This window comes from Nomascus leucogenys, chromosome 3 (assembly GCF_006542625.1).
Source record: "Nomascus leucogenys isolate Asia chromosome 3, Asia_NLE_v1, whole genome shotgun sequence".
Lineage (NCBI taxonomy): Eukaryota > Metazoa > Chordata > Mammalia > Primates > Hylobatidae > Nomascus > Nomascus leucogenys.
Window position 1 is genome coordinate 118,748,346 of NC_044383.1, and position 15,779 is coordinate 118,764,124.

The 15,779-nt window shown below is 37.3% G+C and overlaps 1 protein-coding gene across 1 annotated transcript; it reads left to right on the forward strand.

Annotated features, from left to right (window-relative positions):
• The first annotated feature begins 628 nt into the window (after window positions 1-628).
• On the forward strand, window positions 629-1,675 carry LOC100607183 (trace amine-associated receptor 9). The gene is given in 1 exon segment (XM_004093202.2): window positions 629-1,675. A coding segment is annotated over 1 exon segment (1,047 nt).
• Window positions 1,676-15,779: the final 14,104 nt, after the last annotated feature.

The window sequence follows — 15,779 nt, forward strand, 5'->3', positions numbered from 1 at the left end:
ATAAGTAGTAGAAGAAATGTGTTCCTAAAGTGAGTTTAAAGCTATTATGAGGAAACTTTTCCTTAATCTTCATACTCTATACCATAGGGATTTTGAAGGTATAGTTTGAAGGAGATGTAATTTACCTCTTCCTTCATGAATAAATGAAGCATAGTTTGTCATTACTGCTAAAGTGCTGCTCAGGGGAGATAATGTAAGAAATAAAGCTCAGCCTTTGATAGCCTAATTACTTCTCAACTGTGGTGGTTATAGATGAGATTTTTCAGAAGGTAAACTAACGCACAAGAAAATAATTTTTTTAATGATTAGTAAATTATATATATATATATCTCATTGGACTAAGTGTATTGCCAGCCACTTACTTAGGAATATATTCGACTATATTTTTAGTGGCTTTCTGCAACACATTTCCACTGTAAATATATTAAAATGTGAATGTGGGAACACTTTTTAGAAAGATCAAGAGGTTATAGTTAATATGGAAAAATACTGGTAGAAAAATCACAAACCTCTATTATTTTAACTGGAGATTTTTTCCCCTCCTAGAAGACTTTGAAATTGCTTCCTTTTAAAAAAATTTTTGAAAGCAGGAATTTGAGAACATTAACATAGTTCAAACAGGAAAGCAATGGTGAACAATTTCTCCCAAGCTGAGGCTGTGGAGCTGTGTTATGAGAACGTGAACGGATCCTGCATTAAAACTCCTTACTCGCCAGGTCCTCGAGCTATCCTCTATGCCATCCTTGGTTTTGGGGCTGTGCTGGCAGTGTTTGGAAACTTACTGGTCATGATTGCTATCCTTCACTTCAAACAACTGCACACACCTACGAACTTTCTGATCGCGTCGCTGGCCTGTGCTGACTTCTTGGTGGGAGTCACTGTGATGCCCTTCAGCACAGTGAGGTCTGTGGAGAGCTGTTGGTACTTTGGGGACAGTTGCTGTAAATTCCATACATGTTTTGACACATTCTTCTGTTTTGCTTCTTTATTTCATTTGTGCTGTATCTCTGTTGATAGATACATTGCTGTTACTGATCCTCTGACCTATCCAACCAAGTTTACTGTGTCAGTTTCAGGGATATGCATTGTTCTTTCCTGGTTCTTTTCTGTCACATACAGCTTTTCGATCTTTTACACGGGGGCCACCAAAGAAGGAATTGAGGAATAAGTAGTTGCTCTAACCTGTGTAGGAGGCTGTCAGGCTCCACTGAATCAAAACTGGGTCCTACTTTGTTTTCTTCTATTCTTTATACCCACTGTTGCCATGGTGTTTATATACAGTAAGATATTTTTGGTGGCCGAGCATCAGGCTAGGAAGATAGAAAGTACAGCCAGCCAAGCTCAGTCCTCCTCAGAGAGTTACAAGGAAAGAGTAGCAAAAAGAGAGAGAAAGGCTGCCAAAACTTTGGGAATTGCTATGGCAGCATTTCTTGTCTCTTGGCTACCATACATCATTGATGCAGTGATTGATGCTTATATGAGTTTTATAACTCCTCCTTATGTGTATGAGATTTTAGTTTGGTGTGTTTATTATAATTCAGCTATGAACCCCTTGATATATGCTTTCTTTTACCCATGGTTTTGGAAGGCAATAAAACTTATTGTAAGCGGCAAGGTCTTAAGGAGTGATTCGTCAACAACTAATTTATTTTCTGAAGAAGTAGAGACAGATTAAAAACATTACCGTAGAGACCTCAAAACTAACTTGAAATTAAGGTCAAGTGCAAAAATAAACTCTTGGACATAGAGAGGCAAACATGATCATCTGCCAAGTTGAAGGACAATAACATTCAAGAGTTGTTCTAAAGCATTTGTTGTTTTCATGTATTTTGACATATTTTAGATTTAGTGATAAGTGAATAAGATTTGCTGATCCTTTTCCATTTAGCATTCTTTTATGGTTTTCTGGTTCCCTACTTTCTTCTCTAAGATTCCTACTTGTATCTTCAAATATTTTCAAGTTTTGTAGTTTCTCCCACACTCATGATCAGTGTTCGGCTGTCCAAATACACAAAGGGGAAAATAAAGCTCTTGATTTACTTATAAGTTAGATTCTCTGAGGACAAAAATCTTTGACGTGTATCTTGCTTGAGAAGTAGACACAGGATTATAAATTCTTGAAACTTTATTTTAATGTAAAAAGACTTTATAGAGAGCTGGAATGTAGAACTTTCTAGCGCTCAGAGATCATCTGAAAAATGCTTGAGCACTTTTATTTTCTGAACCCTGGCAGTTCTTCCTGCTCATTTTACAAAGACTGTGTTAGCAAAGAAAATGTTTAATGATTATGTGAATACACACTGCATCTTACTTTTGGAGAATATAATTTATTATTGTGGAATAAGCATGTGAACAAAACGATGGTTTCTGTATTTCTTTTTTTAGTAATTTTAAATAAAATACGAATTTTTAAAAGCCAATTCAAATGAGCAGTTTTTCACTTTTGAGTTCTTACTTTGAACCAGATATTGTATTTGGCATTGAAATTGTATAAAGCTGAGTAATCCAAATATAACCAAGGATTGTTTCAAAATAGCAAATATCCAGATTGGTATTATACACTCTAGGAACAGCTTCAGTTTTCCCATCTGATTATACATTTCTCAATCAATATAAATTTTAATTCTTTTTAATTAAAAGTGTACATTGTTTCCAGCTACAGTCAAAATTTGAAAAAACAAATAATAAAATGGTTTCCCTTCTCAAATCCCTGAATCACTGCCTGAAATCTTTGTTTAGGTAGCTGATTTTCCCAGACAATTCTGTAATAGGTTTGTTTAATAAAATGAAAAGAAAAAGTAACTGAGTAAATGGAGCTACACAAACATTACATGTCATACATTTTGTAGATGAACCAGTTTGGAAATACTTTACACAAGATTAAGCTGTTTATTATTTGTGTGTTAATACCTTTCAAAAAGATCAGAGACTACTTAGGAGGAAAATAATTAAAGTTAAAAGAGGACAAAAGGAAGATGCCAGTCTTCATAGCAGGGTACCTATTTGTGGTTCAGATAATACTGCCAAGGAACGGCTTTAATGATCAACTTTCAAATGCCCACAGCTAAGGTCCCGTATTCTCCTTCTTTAAAAAGGAGCTCAGGACTTGGGAGTCAGGTAATGTCTTTATAGAAATGTGAGTTCCTTCCTTCAATTGCAAGTGTGAACTTACATTGACACATAAAAAAAAAGGAAAACAATTTGGGGGGACTTTAAAAATATACACCATTCCATTTACTTGTACTATGTAGAGTGTAATCTTTAGATGAACTGATTACAGAAATATATACTGTACAGTGATATTTCCAAGATCTTATCCACATCATAGTGGAGAATACACTTCCAATCTACTCTTTCTTGTTTATTTTCTTTTCCTCTTCTTGTAGTGCTTAAAAAGGAAGTCTTTTGATCAAAAATTTATTTTCCCCAAAACTAACTAGACTGTTAATGCAACACCACTCCTCTCTTCTACACATCATTTATTTATACAAATAAGCTATAAACTTCTTCACCAGCTGCATACCAAGTTGCTGCAGGGCCATGGATATATTTGGAAGACACACTGAGGGTGATAGTAGGCTTCACTCGGCAAGACTATCTGCAGGTAAAATCTGACTTTGGAACATACTGCTGAGCTTGGTCTCAATCCTGGAGCACTGTGGTTCCAAATTGTCTGCTTCAGCCAGTGGGAGGTTGCAGAACTATTGCAAAAAGGTAATGAATCCACCTATGTCCCAAGTGGAGGCTATATAAATACTATGTCTTTTATGTATATATACTATTGTAGATAATACATGTTTATTTAACAGCATTGCTCAAGTTTATAGTAACTTTTGTCCACGTGTATTTTTCTCAATTATCTGATACTAAAAGGGCAACTACTACATTATGTGAAGCTCTTCGTGCTTTTTAAAAATATTAAAATAGAGTTCAGACATAGAAAGTTATAGAAGAATTGCTGTAGTTTGCCCCTGTTAGAGCAACTTTATCAATTATTTAGTGGCAGGGCTGTGAATAGTCCATCAATAATTCATTATAATAGACCATCACGATCACCTAGCTCTTCTCAGAGAGCTGTCAGTATAACTGGCTATTACTGCAACAGAGTTTCTTCATTTATTACTGATGTAATTGATGATTAGCTGGATTTCCTGAACTTCTCATGTGTTTGCAACCTTTCAAGATGTTATATTTATTTTTCTTCAGCTATCATGCCCTTGACTTATGTTTTCACTATTCATTTTTGATACATTGCAACCTATTTAAAGGTCAGTCTTAAAGAATGACATTTCAGAATTGCATTTGAAATAAAGCAGAAATACACCAGTGATATTAATTTAAAAATCAAATTATTTTGAAGTGAGCATTAAAAGCAACAGATATGCCCTTTGACACACAAAATGTATTCTGTTTACTATACTTAAATACTAAGTCTGTTACAGTACATCAGCAATAGTTTTTAGATTATTTTCTGCCTGTAGACAGATATATTCCTATACTTTATAAATCAAATAATTTGATGTTTACTGACTATATTAATTTGTTATGTACTTTTTGTTTGCTGGTAAGTCTTTGTTCATATTATTTCAATACCTAGCACAGTGCCTTGCACTTATTAAGTTCCTAAAGATATTTTTTAAGCAAGAACAATCAATTCTTTTATATTTCTACCAATCAAATAATGATCTATTAATCTTTTATATTTGAAAAATTGGCCATTCTCTCCTTTATTTGGTTTGCTAAAATAGAAAATACTTAATAATCAATGTTTAGGAAAAGTCCAAGTTTAGTCTATTGAAAAGTTTTGTTTACCCCAATCACTAAAAGGTAATTTTTTATTTAATAAGAAAAAGTGCTAAAGCATGTAAACTTGCAATATTGAGTTTCCTTACCTTACCTAAAGTGGAGATTCATGAAGTATATGATATTTCAGAGATTTACTGTGAGGCTTGTAAATGGTAAGCTTTTTGAAAACATACACCTTGTTTTTCCTGCAAAGACTGCATACCATGCACTATAAAGGTTCAGAGTGAGGTTCTAAAGCCACATTACCTGGGTTTGAGTCTCATCTCTATCATCTGCAATCTCGGATAAATCACTTACCCTTTGTAGATCATAGTTGCTTCCCTATAAAATGTATATGATTATGGAAATTTCTTATTGAGGTTTTATGTATTAATGACCATTATGTAAAACACATCTGCAGATTTTGGAGACCAAAGAGCAAATAAGGAAACCACTATCACGTAAAAATTGTTTATTTTATGTTTTATAAATGTTTTAACAGAAAGAAATTTATAAGGATTTTTTGAAACAGTTTCAAAACATACATTTTTAAGATTGATTTTTCTGAAATCACATAATCAAGACTGTTAACCAAAAGAGCAATGTTGGAAAAGTATTTTTTTAATTAGAAATTAGAGCTCAGGAAGAGCTCCAGAGTTCTGTTGAAAGAGCCACTTAACCGATTTGAACTCACAACATGAGCTCAAAAGTAAATTTTTCATAGAGAAGAAATTACTCTAAACTTTCCTAAGAGTTAGAGATAGTGAAAATCCAAATAAACAGTTTAAAGATTACATACACCTACACAAATAAAAGGATATTTTTATAAACAGCTTGCATTGCCTTCGTATTTTGTGTGTTTTTAGAATTAGCATTTTGATTTTCCTTTCTTATTGTTAATATTAATTATAGGAATTATTAATGAAGAAAAAAGCTCCAGAGAGATTATATGCTCTAAATGCTGGAGCTGGGATATTTAGATCCATGTCTGTCTATCATCAAAGCCAATGCTTTGAAAATACTATCATTGTGAATCAGTTGGAAAAAGTAACGACATTTCTTGGAAATGAAAAATTATAGATATCTTCCCAGGTGTAACGTAAGAGCTGACATTTATATTTTATTCTGATTTTATTCCGTTCAATACACATACACACACACACACACACACACACACACACGCACGTCTAATGCCAAAGAGCAAGTTTCATTATTTCCTAAGGGCAATACTAAGCTAAGCATCATAGATCACAAAGATAAGAATATATAAGGTCCCTGTCATAATTCATCCTCGTTAAATTTATAAAGCAGGCAAAATTCCCTAGGGAGTCCCCCCAGCTACCCGGTCTCTACTTTCTCCCCTTACCTAGGAACACTCTGACATTTCAGGCTGTGTTCAAGCTGTTTGTGCTGTGTCCTTTCCCATCAGTAATATGAGCTGTTAAACAATAACTACTTGTGAAATGAATTAAATTCTTCATATGGGAGCATTAACAATAAAACATACCATTCTCAGAGGGGTTCCCTTTTGGGTTGGTAGTGGATAAAGGCACAAGAGAAATTTTAAGAGACGTTCAAAGAGTAACAGTTTGTAAAAAGAAGAAAGTAACAAGAGTGAAGTTTTAGGAAGGGAGGAGTTATTTAAATGGGACAACTTCCTGGTGTTGCTCAATTAAGATCAATTAGGCAAAACTAAAGCTTCATCTGTTAGGAAGATTGTTTTCCTCTCTTCTGTCATCTAAGGCTAAGGGAGTTTATAATGCATCTGCTGTCCGTTTTTGGCTTGCACCCACATACTGAGACAGCCCATCTGTAAACCAAGCTTGTGTTTTTCTCCTCTTTAGTTTCCTGAAGTGTGAAATGGAGGGGGTACTGCTGCAAAGGTGGTAGGTAATGGGCTCTGGGCTCATGTTCCTCACATGGTACCTCTGGCCTTACTTGTGTTTGGTCCTAGATGTATCATTTCCACTGGAGGATCCAGCAAGACCTAAATCATAATGGGCAGTTAGAGACACATGATAGCTTGATGTCACATGATCAAGCATTCCATCACTTCCTGGGCTCAGTAGCTCACCAAGAGCTATCTTTCAAAAGGTATTTATCTTCCTTACTCTAGACCCCCAGAGGACTGCACTGTGTTTCTCTCAGTGGAGCCTCCTATAATAAATACACTGCCTCTTTTTCCACTACTAATACCTTCAGCACTGCAAGGTCATCAAATTGTGACAGTTATTCTGCAGCTTAGACCCACTGGAGAGCCATCTTCTGCTCTAGGCCTCACCCAGAGCTGGAAGAATTTAGTATTATCCAGTGTATGCACCAGAGTGGTATTCCTAAGCATGAATATATTTTCTCAAGATCCTAAAGAGGTATACCAAGCATTGTGCTTCCTTTTTTAGCTGTAGAGAGTACCGGATGTAATCATTTGTCTTTAACTTTGGATGGGACATCTCTGACCACTACAATGAAGTAGAGAGCCCCTCAATCTTCATAGAGGCTATCTCCAAACTTCTAAGAAGCATGTATCTTTCCAAGGCCTCTAGTGTGCTATGTACAAATAGCTTATCTTGCATCATCAGCATAAAGTCACCAATGTAATAAATAAATGGTATCTAAAATAGGATGCCCAAGTGGTCCAGACTCCTTTCTTGAAGAGAGGTCTTAACAATGTCTCTCTGGATCTGCCATAAAGACACACTACGTTATGAGAACATCATTTTGAGGGTACTAACAATCATATCAAGATAGACAACAGGTTTTGGTTGATAACACATAAAACTTACTGAAAATGTTGGTCTAAATCTGATGGACATCATGCTATTACCTAAATCAGAGTTTCTGAACGAATGCCATGATGATGTGTTGCAAATGGATTACATGAAGACCTGGAGAAACTAGTACACTCAGTACTCAGAACAATCAGACTGGGCCCAGGATGGTCAGTGCTCTTGGGCTAGTAAACTCTGGCCACCGAGTCTCTTCTGATGGTTGCCCACACTGAGCAAGGTCTGACAGTATGATGCTTTTTCCGTAGCTGCCAGGTGGAATGAGCAACCTCCATCATTTGCTGTTTTTCCCCATAATGTTGAGAAAGGGATATTTCTTAACACTTTTTGTGGTTGAGTTAATTTTTGAATTATTCATTTCTCCCTGTAATCACACCCTTTGTTATATAATTTTGCAGTTCTGCCCATGTGAGGAAGAATGAGAGCAGAAGATACAGTGTGCAAATTCTGAGCCTGAGCCTTATGAGATCCTATTTCTGTTTGCTCTCTTGAACCTCTGCCATTGCCATGAGAATATGCTCAGGTAGCCAGCAGATCCAAGGAGGATGAGAGATACATGGAGCCTTGCTACATTGTTAACCAGAGCCATGTCCTCCCAGTCCCCAGTTGCCATAGCCTGAAGTAGAGCCAACTCAGCTCAACCTCAGATGTGTGAGAAATAAATGTTTAATATCATATATGAGTGAGAATTTGTGGTTGTTTATTACATGCAATAGTCAACTGATAAACACTATACCATATTTTTATTATTTCAAAGCAAAAAATTGCACCAGACAAAGTTAAAGACAAGGAAGACTTTACTGCAGACAATTGCAACAGGGGAGAAAGGCCAGAACTCAACTCATCTGAGCTCAACTTCACTGAAACAAAGGGCTGAAAAGTTTTTGAAAGTTAAGGGAGAGGAGGTTGTAGGCCACCTGTGGTTGCTAATGGGCCCCACCAAAAAGGAAAGTGAACTTTCTTATATCTTCATGACAGGAGGTAGTTTTCCAGCTTGGAGCAAGGCATCCCTTGAAGTTAAAGACTTCTACCTTCCTACAGGATTTGGGATGTTATCATCTTTCTTGATAATTACATTTCAAAGGTATGGCTCCCAGGACCTTGGGAAAGATATTCCTGGGTTATAAAACTAGCAAGAAGCTTTTAAAAAGACTTACCTCTCAAAGGCACAGAGAAAGAATTCATAAATACTAATTTTCTAAAGTAAATGCCCTAAGAAAAGGGAGGTCAGGGGCCTCAAGTCAGGAAGAAGCCTGTCTTAAGTTTAGTCAAGCTGAGGGGAACATTAAGGTTGACTGTCTAAGTCAATTACAGTAACTATATTATATAAAGCAAATGTATGACTTTCATAAGATGTCTTATGTTAATACCCCAAATTCCCTCTGGTTTACCCTACTGTAAGGTACATATAATAAAGCGAAAAAGATTGGGGAGCATAGACTCAAACCTAGGTGTGAATAAATTGTTTTCCAGAAAGAGGCAGGCTCTGGGTATGGAGACATCCACACATTCCATCGTGACTTGAAGGTTTACCTGTCCATTATCGGCAAGGCTGGGAGTAGATTTATGTTGCTCCCGCAATCAATAGCTGCCATTTTCTCGCTGAGCTTCTCATTAGAGCAAACCTCTTCTTCCTTTGTGTGTTGACTCTTTTCTGACCATGATTTATATCAGGAAATAGAGGAAAAAATGAGAAGTGGTGCTAGAAGGTATACTTCCATAGAAGGAAGATAGTATACCATATTGAAAAGGCAAATAAGGTGAAAGATCATGTACTAGATTGTCACTCAATAAATGTTTATTTATGGCCTACTATGCATTTTGCATTGAATTGAATATTCTCATAGCAAATACAAAAGAAATAAAATAATACTTCCCATAATCTCATCTGTGGTTGGTGAATCACCTGCAGGTGCTTCTTAAAAACATAGCTCTCAGGCTTCCATCCAAGGCATCCTAAACATTATCTCCTAAGGAATCTACATTTGAGCCAAATATTAGAATAGAAATACCACCAGATAAGTTGTACTTGTCTTTGTCAAACTACTCTATAAAATACATTTCTTCTGGAATGTTTCATGTTTTGGTTGTTGATTTTATTTCTTTCTTATTTTCATTCAAATGAGGGGGTTTGTTTAGTTTTAGCTTTTATTTTTCATCTATTCTCCCCTCACCCAAAACACAAATTTAGTGCCTGGTTGTTTTGTTTTGTTTTGTTTTGAGACAGAGTCTTGCTCCGTTGCCCAGGCTGGAGTACAGTGGCGCATTCTCAACCCACTGCAACCTCTGCCTCCTGGGTTCAAACAATTCTCCTGCCTCAGCCTCCCAAGTAGCTGGAAGTATAGGCATCTACCACCATGCCTGCTAATTTTTTTTAGTTTTTAGTAGAGACAGGGTTTCACCATGTTTACCAGGCTGGTCTCGAACTGCTGACCTCAGGTGATCCACCTGCCTCCGCCTCCCAAAGTACTGGGATTACAGGTGTGAACCACCGCGCCCGGTGCCTGGTAGTTTTGAAGTTGTCTTGATCTAGCCCTGAAGTTCCCCCAAATACAACCCTGCTCTGCAATGGTGCTTTCTATTCCTGTTCTGCTGTCATAAACCTAAGGCCTGGGAGAAGTAATTCAGGGCCATGCACTTCGGACCTCCAGCCACATATGCAAGGCTTTCAGAGCCCCTGGACTTTCTTTTCAGGACCCAGGTCCACAGTGGATGTCCAAGCCGTCCGGAGGAGGGAAGAATTGAATAGGCATGCAGGAAAATTGCCTGCCCTGTGAATTCAAACTATTCCAGGATCACTGGTGTTGCCCCTCACAATACACTTAGGTGAGGTCAAGGTGTGGAAATTGAGAAAGGTCACTCTTAACACTGGCAGGTACTTTCAATGTTAGCAGGACAGAAACGGAATAGGCAGAGGCAGCATGGGACAGACACAGGGCTTTTGCCTATAATTAGTCAACTTTCCAGCCCAACAAACAGACTTTCAGTGGTTTATGACAATAAACATTTATTTTTGCTTACATTCCATCAGGGCTGCAGGGTGGCTACAGCTCTGTTCCAGCTGTGGGTTAATTGTGGGTCTGCTCTTCTCATCTTCTTACTCTAGGACCCAGGCTAAAGGAGCAGCTCCGACTGAGACAATCTGTTCTCAGGGCAGAACGAAGAAGTGCAAAAGCTGGACTGTAGAATGCAATTACATTTAAAGCTTCTGTTTGAATATAACAAGTGCCACATCAGTCGGTGTTGATTGATCGAGGCAAGTCACATAACCAAGCCCAAAATCAGTGGGTCTGAGACATTTGCTCCTTCCAAGAAAGTAAAGAGTGAGGGAAACTACAGTGAGAAAAGAGCATAAAATAGAGGTGGAAAGTGTAGAAAACAAACCTCTTAGTGGCAACATACGATAGGTGCCCAGGGCCAGCTCTGAGGATGGTGAATCCCTTCTCTTTGGTGGTCAGAGGTTTCCTCTACATTTCCAACGTCGCAGCCATCAGAGTTCCAGAGACAAGATATGCAACCTGCAAATCTCTGCATAGGAGAAGGGGCCTCATTCTCTCTCTCACTTTGTAGGCTGCTGTTAGTGTGACCTCTTGATTCTCGATGCTGTCTACAGAACTAACTTATAAAACAGAGTGAATCAGAAGCGATACAGAGGGGAACTTGCTAGGGAAATTGCCTTCCTCAGAACCTTTGTCCATCTATATGGCATATAGGTCACATATTTCTATGCATACACACAACATATACACATACGCAGCTATTTCTACTCATACACACATACACTCAAGTGTATTACATACTTACACACGCTGCCAGCTGGGATGAGTTATGATGTGGTTTGACTAAGTTGTAGGAAAACAATATAATTAAGTTGAGAGGTCTTTGTAGAAAAATATAATGATCAGGTTTATATAAAACAAGAAAGACCTGTCATGAAATTTACAACCATGCTGATACATTTAATGAAGCAGGAATTTTTTTTAAATACCAAAAAATTCTAAGCAAGCACAAAAGCACCAAGAAATGATTGTGCTTGTCAAGTAATCTTCCAGTGGAATGCTCTTGATAAAGATAATTTTTTATGAGGCCTCAGCCTTTCAGCAGTTAATGGTGAAGTGTGACTGTCACCGCCTTCTGTTCACATATGATCACAAAGCTTTCATGGTCAGAAGAATGCCCCAGTGTTCACATTTAAAGGAAATTCTTAAATCAGGAGGTCCCTAAATTTACGTAGGAAAAAATTTTATCTTTACATTTACTAACCTCCATCTGAAATTTTATCACCTCCTTCCATTTTAAATATAGGCAAAACCTCAGTGGTATTAGCACTACCTCTCATGTTTGTCACCAGTAGAAATTAATAGTTTCATATCTCAATATAGTTGTTGCAGATATTATAAAATTTCATTTATGCTCATCACTACTCTGAAATTATGGTAGTTTTATTGTACCTGTCAGCAGATCTTGTTATTTGATGCTTTCAAAAAGAAGCACATGTATGATTATATTATAAATTTGACTATTTCTAAGATATTTATATAATTATATTTTAACAATTGGTTTTCTTTAAAATTCCATGTTTTTTAAAAAAATTTTATTCCCTCAAAAGTTTTCATGACGAGCAGGGGTCTGTGGTCTTTACTAGAGTGTCAAAAACGTCCATGGCACAAAAAATCAATAACACTTGCCTTACATGTCATTAACTCTCACTCAGGGAGAGTGAGTAAGGGTTATTATAACCACAGACACTCTACTAAGATCTCAAGAGAATGTCATTGAGTATATGCTTTCATTTGTCCAAGGGCCTAACCCAATTTTCTGGGTGCAACAGATTTGCTTCTTACATTCTGTTCTCCTGTCGAAGAGGATGAAAGAGCTGGGCTTCAAATCCTGGGGTCGGGTGCCTCCCCTCTCCAACCATCAGCTCACGCTTTCGTTTATGGTGTCCACTGAAGGTGTGATTCTTCTTCTCATTCTCTCCTGGTTCTTTGGTGATGCAAACATTGTATCATGACACACATGTCCTTGTGTTTCTGTGATTCACTGGAAACGAGTCTCCTATCTGCTTTTCAGTGTTAGTCCTATTCACAGATTTATTAGCTGTCCAAGTTTCCCTAATATTTCAGAGAAATAGTAGACAGGTTAAGACCTTTCAAGTAAGAAGATAAAGAACTTTCAAGTAAGGATGCCAAGGTAGATTACCAGATCTTTGGGTGCCTCATCTGTGTGCCCTGTAAGGGTAATAATATCCACCTCACAGGTTTATAGGCATTAAGTGAGATGCAGACCATCATAGGTTCTCAGTAACTGTTAGTTCCTTCCCTTCTCTTCATTGAGGGCCTAACTGGCTAAGGCAGCCTTCTCCACCTAACAGGAAACAATAATATGTGCAAGAAGCAGAATCATTTCTTGCTTCTGTTGAAGTGGCTAGTTCAGAGCTCCACCTTGTGAAGCAGCTTGGATCTCTTACTCCCAAGATGGAGACTGCTGTGCACAGTTGAGTGGGAATGGGGTGGCTTATTTCTAGAAAGGCAGGAGAAAAATATGCTTTTTAAAGTAATGACTCACTTATAGATTGCAAATTATATTTATTGTTATACAAAGGCACAGTATTTCTAGCTTCTTAATAACTCAAAACTATATATACTAGGATAAGTTTTAGTTTATAATTCATCTGTAATTTAATTATTTAATAATGCCTAAGAATTAACAAAAAATAAACTATAATTACTTCCAAAGAAAAACGAAGCACTAAAGAATACATGGAAAAATATTTTTACAACAATTATTTTTAAATAAGGAGAAAAGTTTGGGGTTAATAGCACTTCTCTCTCTCTCCATATGTCTATATATAAATAAATGGAATAAACCCATTTTAGCTAACTTCATTGACAAAATAGGATTTTTACTCCTTCAATTATTATTATTATTATTATTATTATTATTATTATTATTATCATTTTGAGATGGAGTTTCACTCTTGTTGCCCAGGCTGGAGTTCAGTGGCACAATCTTGGCTCACCGCAACCTCTGCCTCCTGGGTTCAAGTGATTCTCCTGCCTTAGCCTCCCGAGTAGCTGGGATTACAGGCATGTGCCACCACGCCCGGCTCATTTTGTATTTTTAGCAGAGATGAGGCTTCTCCATGTTGGTCAGGCTGGTCTCGAACTCCTGACCTCAGGTTATCCGCCCGCCTTGGCCTCCCAAAGTGCTGGGATTAAAGGCATGAGCCACCGCGTCCGGCCACTCCTTTAATGATTATTATTGACATGTGAATGGTTGTTTTAAGTATTTGTTTAATGGCTACTTATCTGACTACCGACATATGAATTGCTCTTGAAACACATTCCCTCCTTCATTGTCTAAGTTTACCTATTGAGATTGATACACCTGTGTCTGCATCTATAGCTACAGCTATCTGTGCATCTGTAGTTGAGAGGCTTTGAGGCGTTGAACTAATTTATAAAGAAGTTTTTCAAATAAGCAATTATTAATTTGAAAAAATCTCAGTAATAAATATAAAGGAATGGTGATTAGAGGTTTTAGGAAAATATTCAGGAGAAGACAGGCAGGCTGTACATAAAGGTGCTAGTGCCCTTACTAGTAATCGCTGCTGAGAAACATTTGGTTCAATTCCAAGCAAGCACGTGGCATGGGGGCTTGTTTTTATAAAAAGCAAAAACAAAAGCAAAAAGATGTACTGGTGTTCCTGGAAAGATAGCAGGTCTAACTTGTGTGAGAAAAATTTAAAGGAAGAAATAATAAAATGGAAAGATGTGGATAATTATCACTTAACAAAATATTCCAACTATGTTCAGGTTTAAATTATTCAAAAAGATAAGAAAAAACATTCCTTCAAGAATATAATGCTTTTACTCAGTGATTATCACAATGGACAAACCTGGCTGACAAATCTGCTTAGTGCTTGGGTTTTTAGGAGATGAGGTTTCTAAAATGAACATTTTGAGGAAGAGACATTCTAAACACTTGATTATGATTATGAAATATGAAGTGAAATTATGTTTCAAACTAGGTTTCCTGAAGTTAGATTATGCCATATTTTCACTTAAGAACACAGTAGAAAGGAAATATTACAAACACCTGATTTTAGATGAGGAAACTCTGTGGTGGGAGGAGGAAGGATTCAGAGATTGTTGAAATCTCTCCTGGCTGCTCCGTGTGGCAGAACCAGTGTGAGAACTCAGAAAGCCAGACCTCAGGACTCTGTTCCTTCCGTTGCTGCATCTTAGTTGTTTCAAGGAAGCAGTGAATGAGGAACCAAATATGTGCACAGTGTTCTGGCTTATCCAGTTGATATTAAGATGATTTCTTGCTCTCCTTTTCCTCTAATGTACTATAAAAAAGAACACTTTTACACTGTTGGTGGGACTGCAAACTAGTTCAACCATTGTGGAAGACGGTGCGGTGATTCCTCAGGGATCTAGAACTAGAAATACCATTTGACCCAGCCATCCCATTACTGGGTATATACCCAAAGGAATATAAATCATGCTGCTATAAAGACACATGCACACGTATGTTTATTGCGGCACTACTCACAATAGCAAAGACTTGGAACCAACCCAAACGTCCAACAATGATAGACTGGATTAAGAAAATGTGGCACATATACACCATGGAATACTATGCAGCCGTAAAAAAGGATGAGTTCATGCCCTTTGTAGGGACATGGATAAAGCTGGAAACCATCATTCTCAGCAAACTATCACAAGGACAAAAAACTAAACACTGCATGTTCTCACTCATAGGTGGGAATTGAACAATGAGAACACATGGACACAGGAAGGGGAACATCACACACCAGGGCCTGTTGTGGGGTGGGGGGAGGGGGGAGGGATAGCATCAGGAGATATACCTAATGTAAATGATGAGTTAATGGGTGCAGCACACCAACATGGCACATGTATACATATGTAACAAACCTGCACGTTGTGCACATGTACCCTAGAACTTAAAGTATAATAAATATATATATATATATATATATATATATATATATATATATAAAACATTGAATGTGGGGAGTGCTTTATCCCTTTCCAAATTAAGGAGCTTGTCTTTCTTTTCTACTTAACCCATGGTGTCCTGGAAGCATGCCCACAAACTCAACACCACACAGCCCACGGTCACAGTGCCACTCATCTTTCCTGTGAGGTCCTACTCCTTGCCTGCATTTAGTAGAAGGAA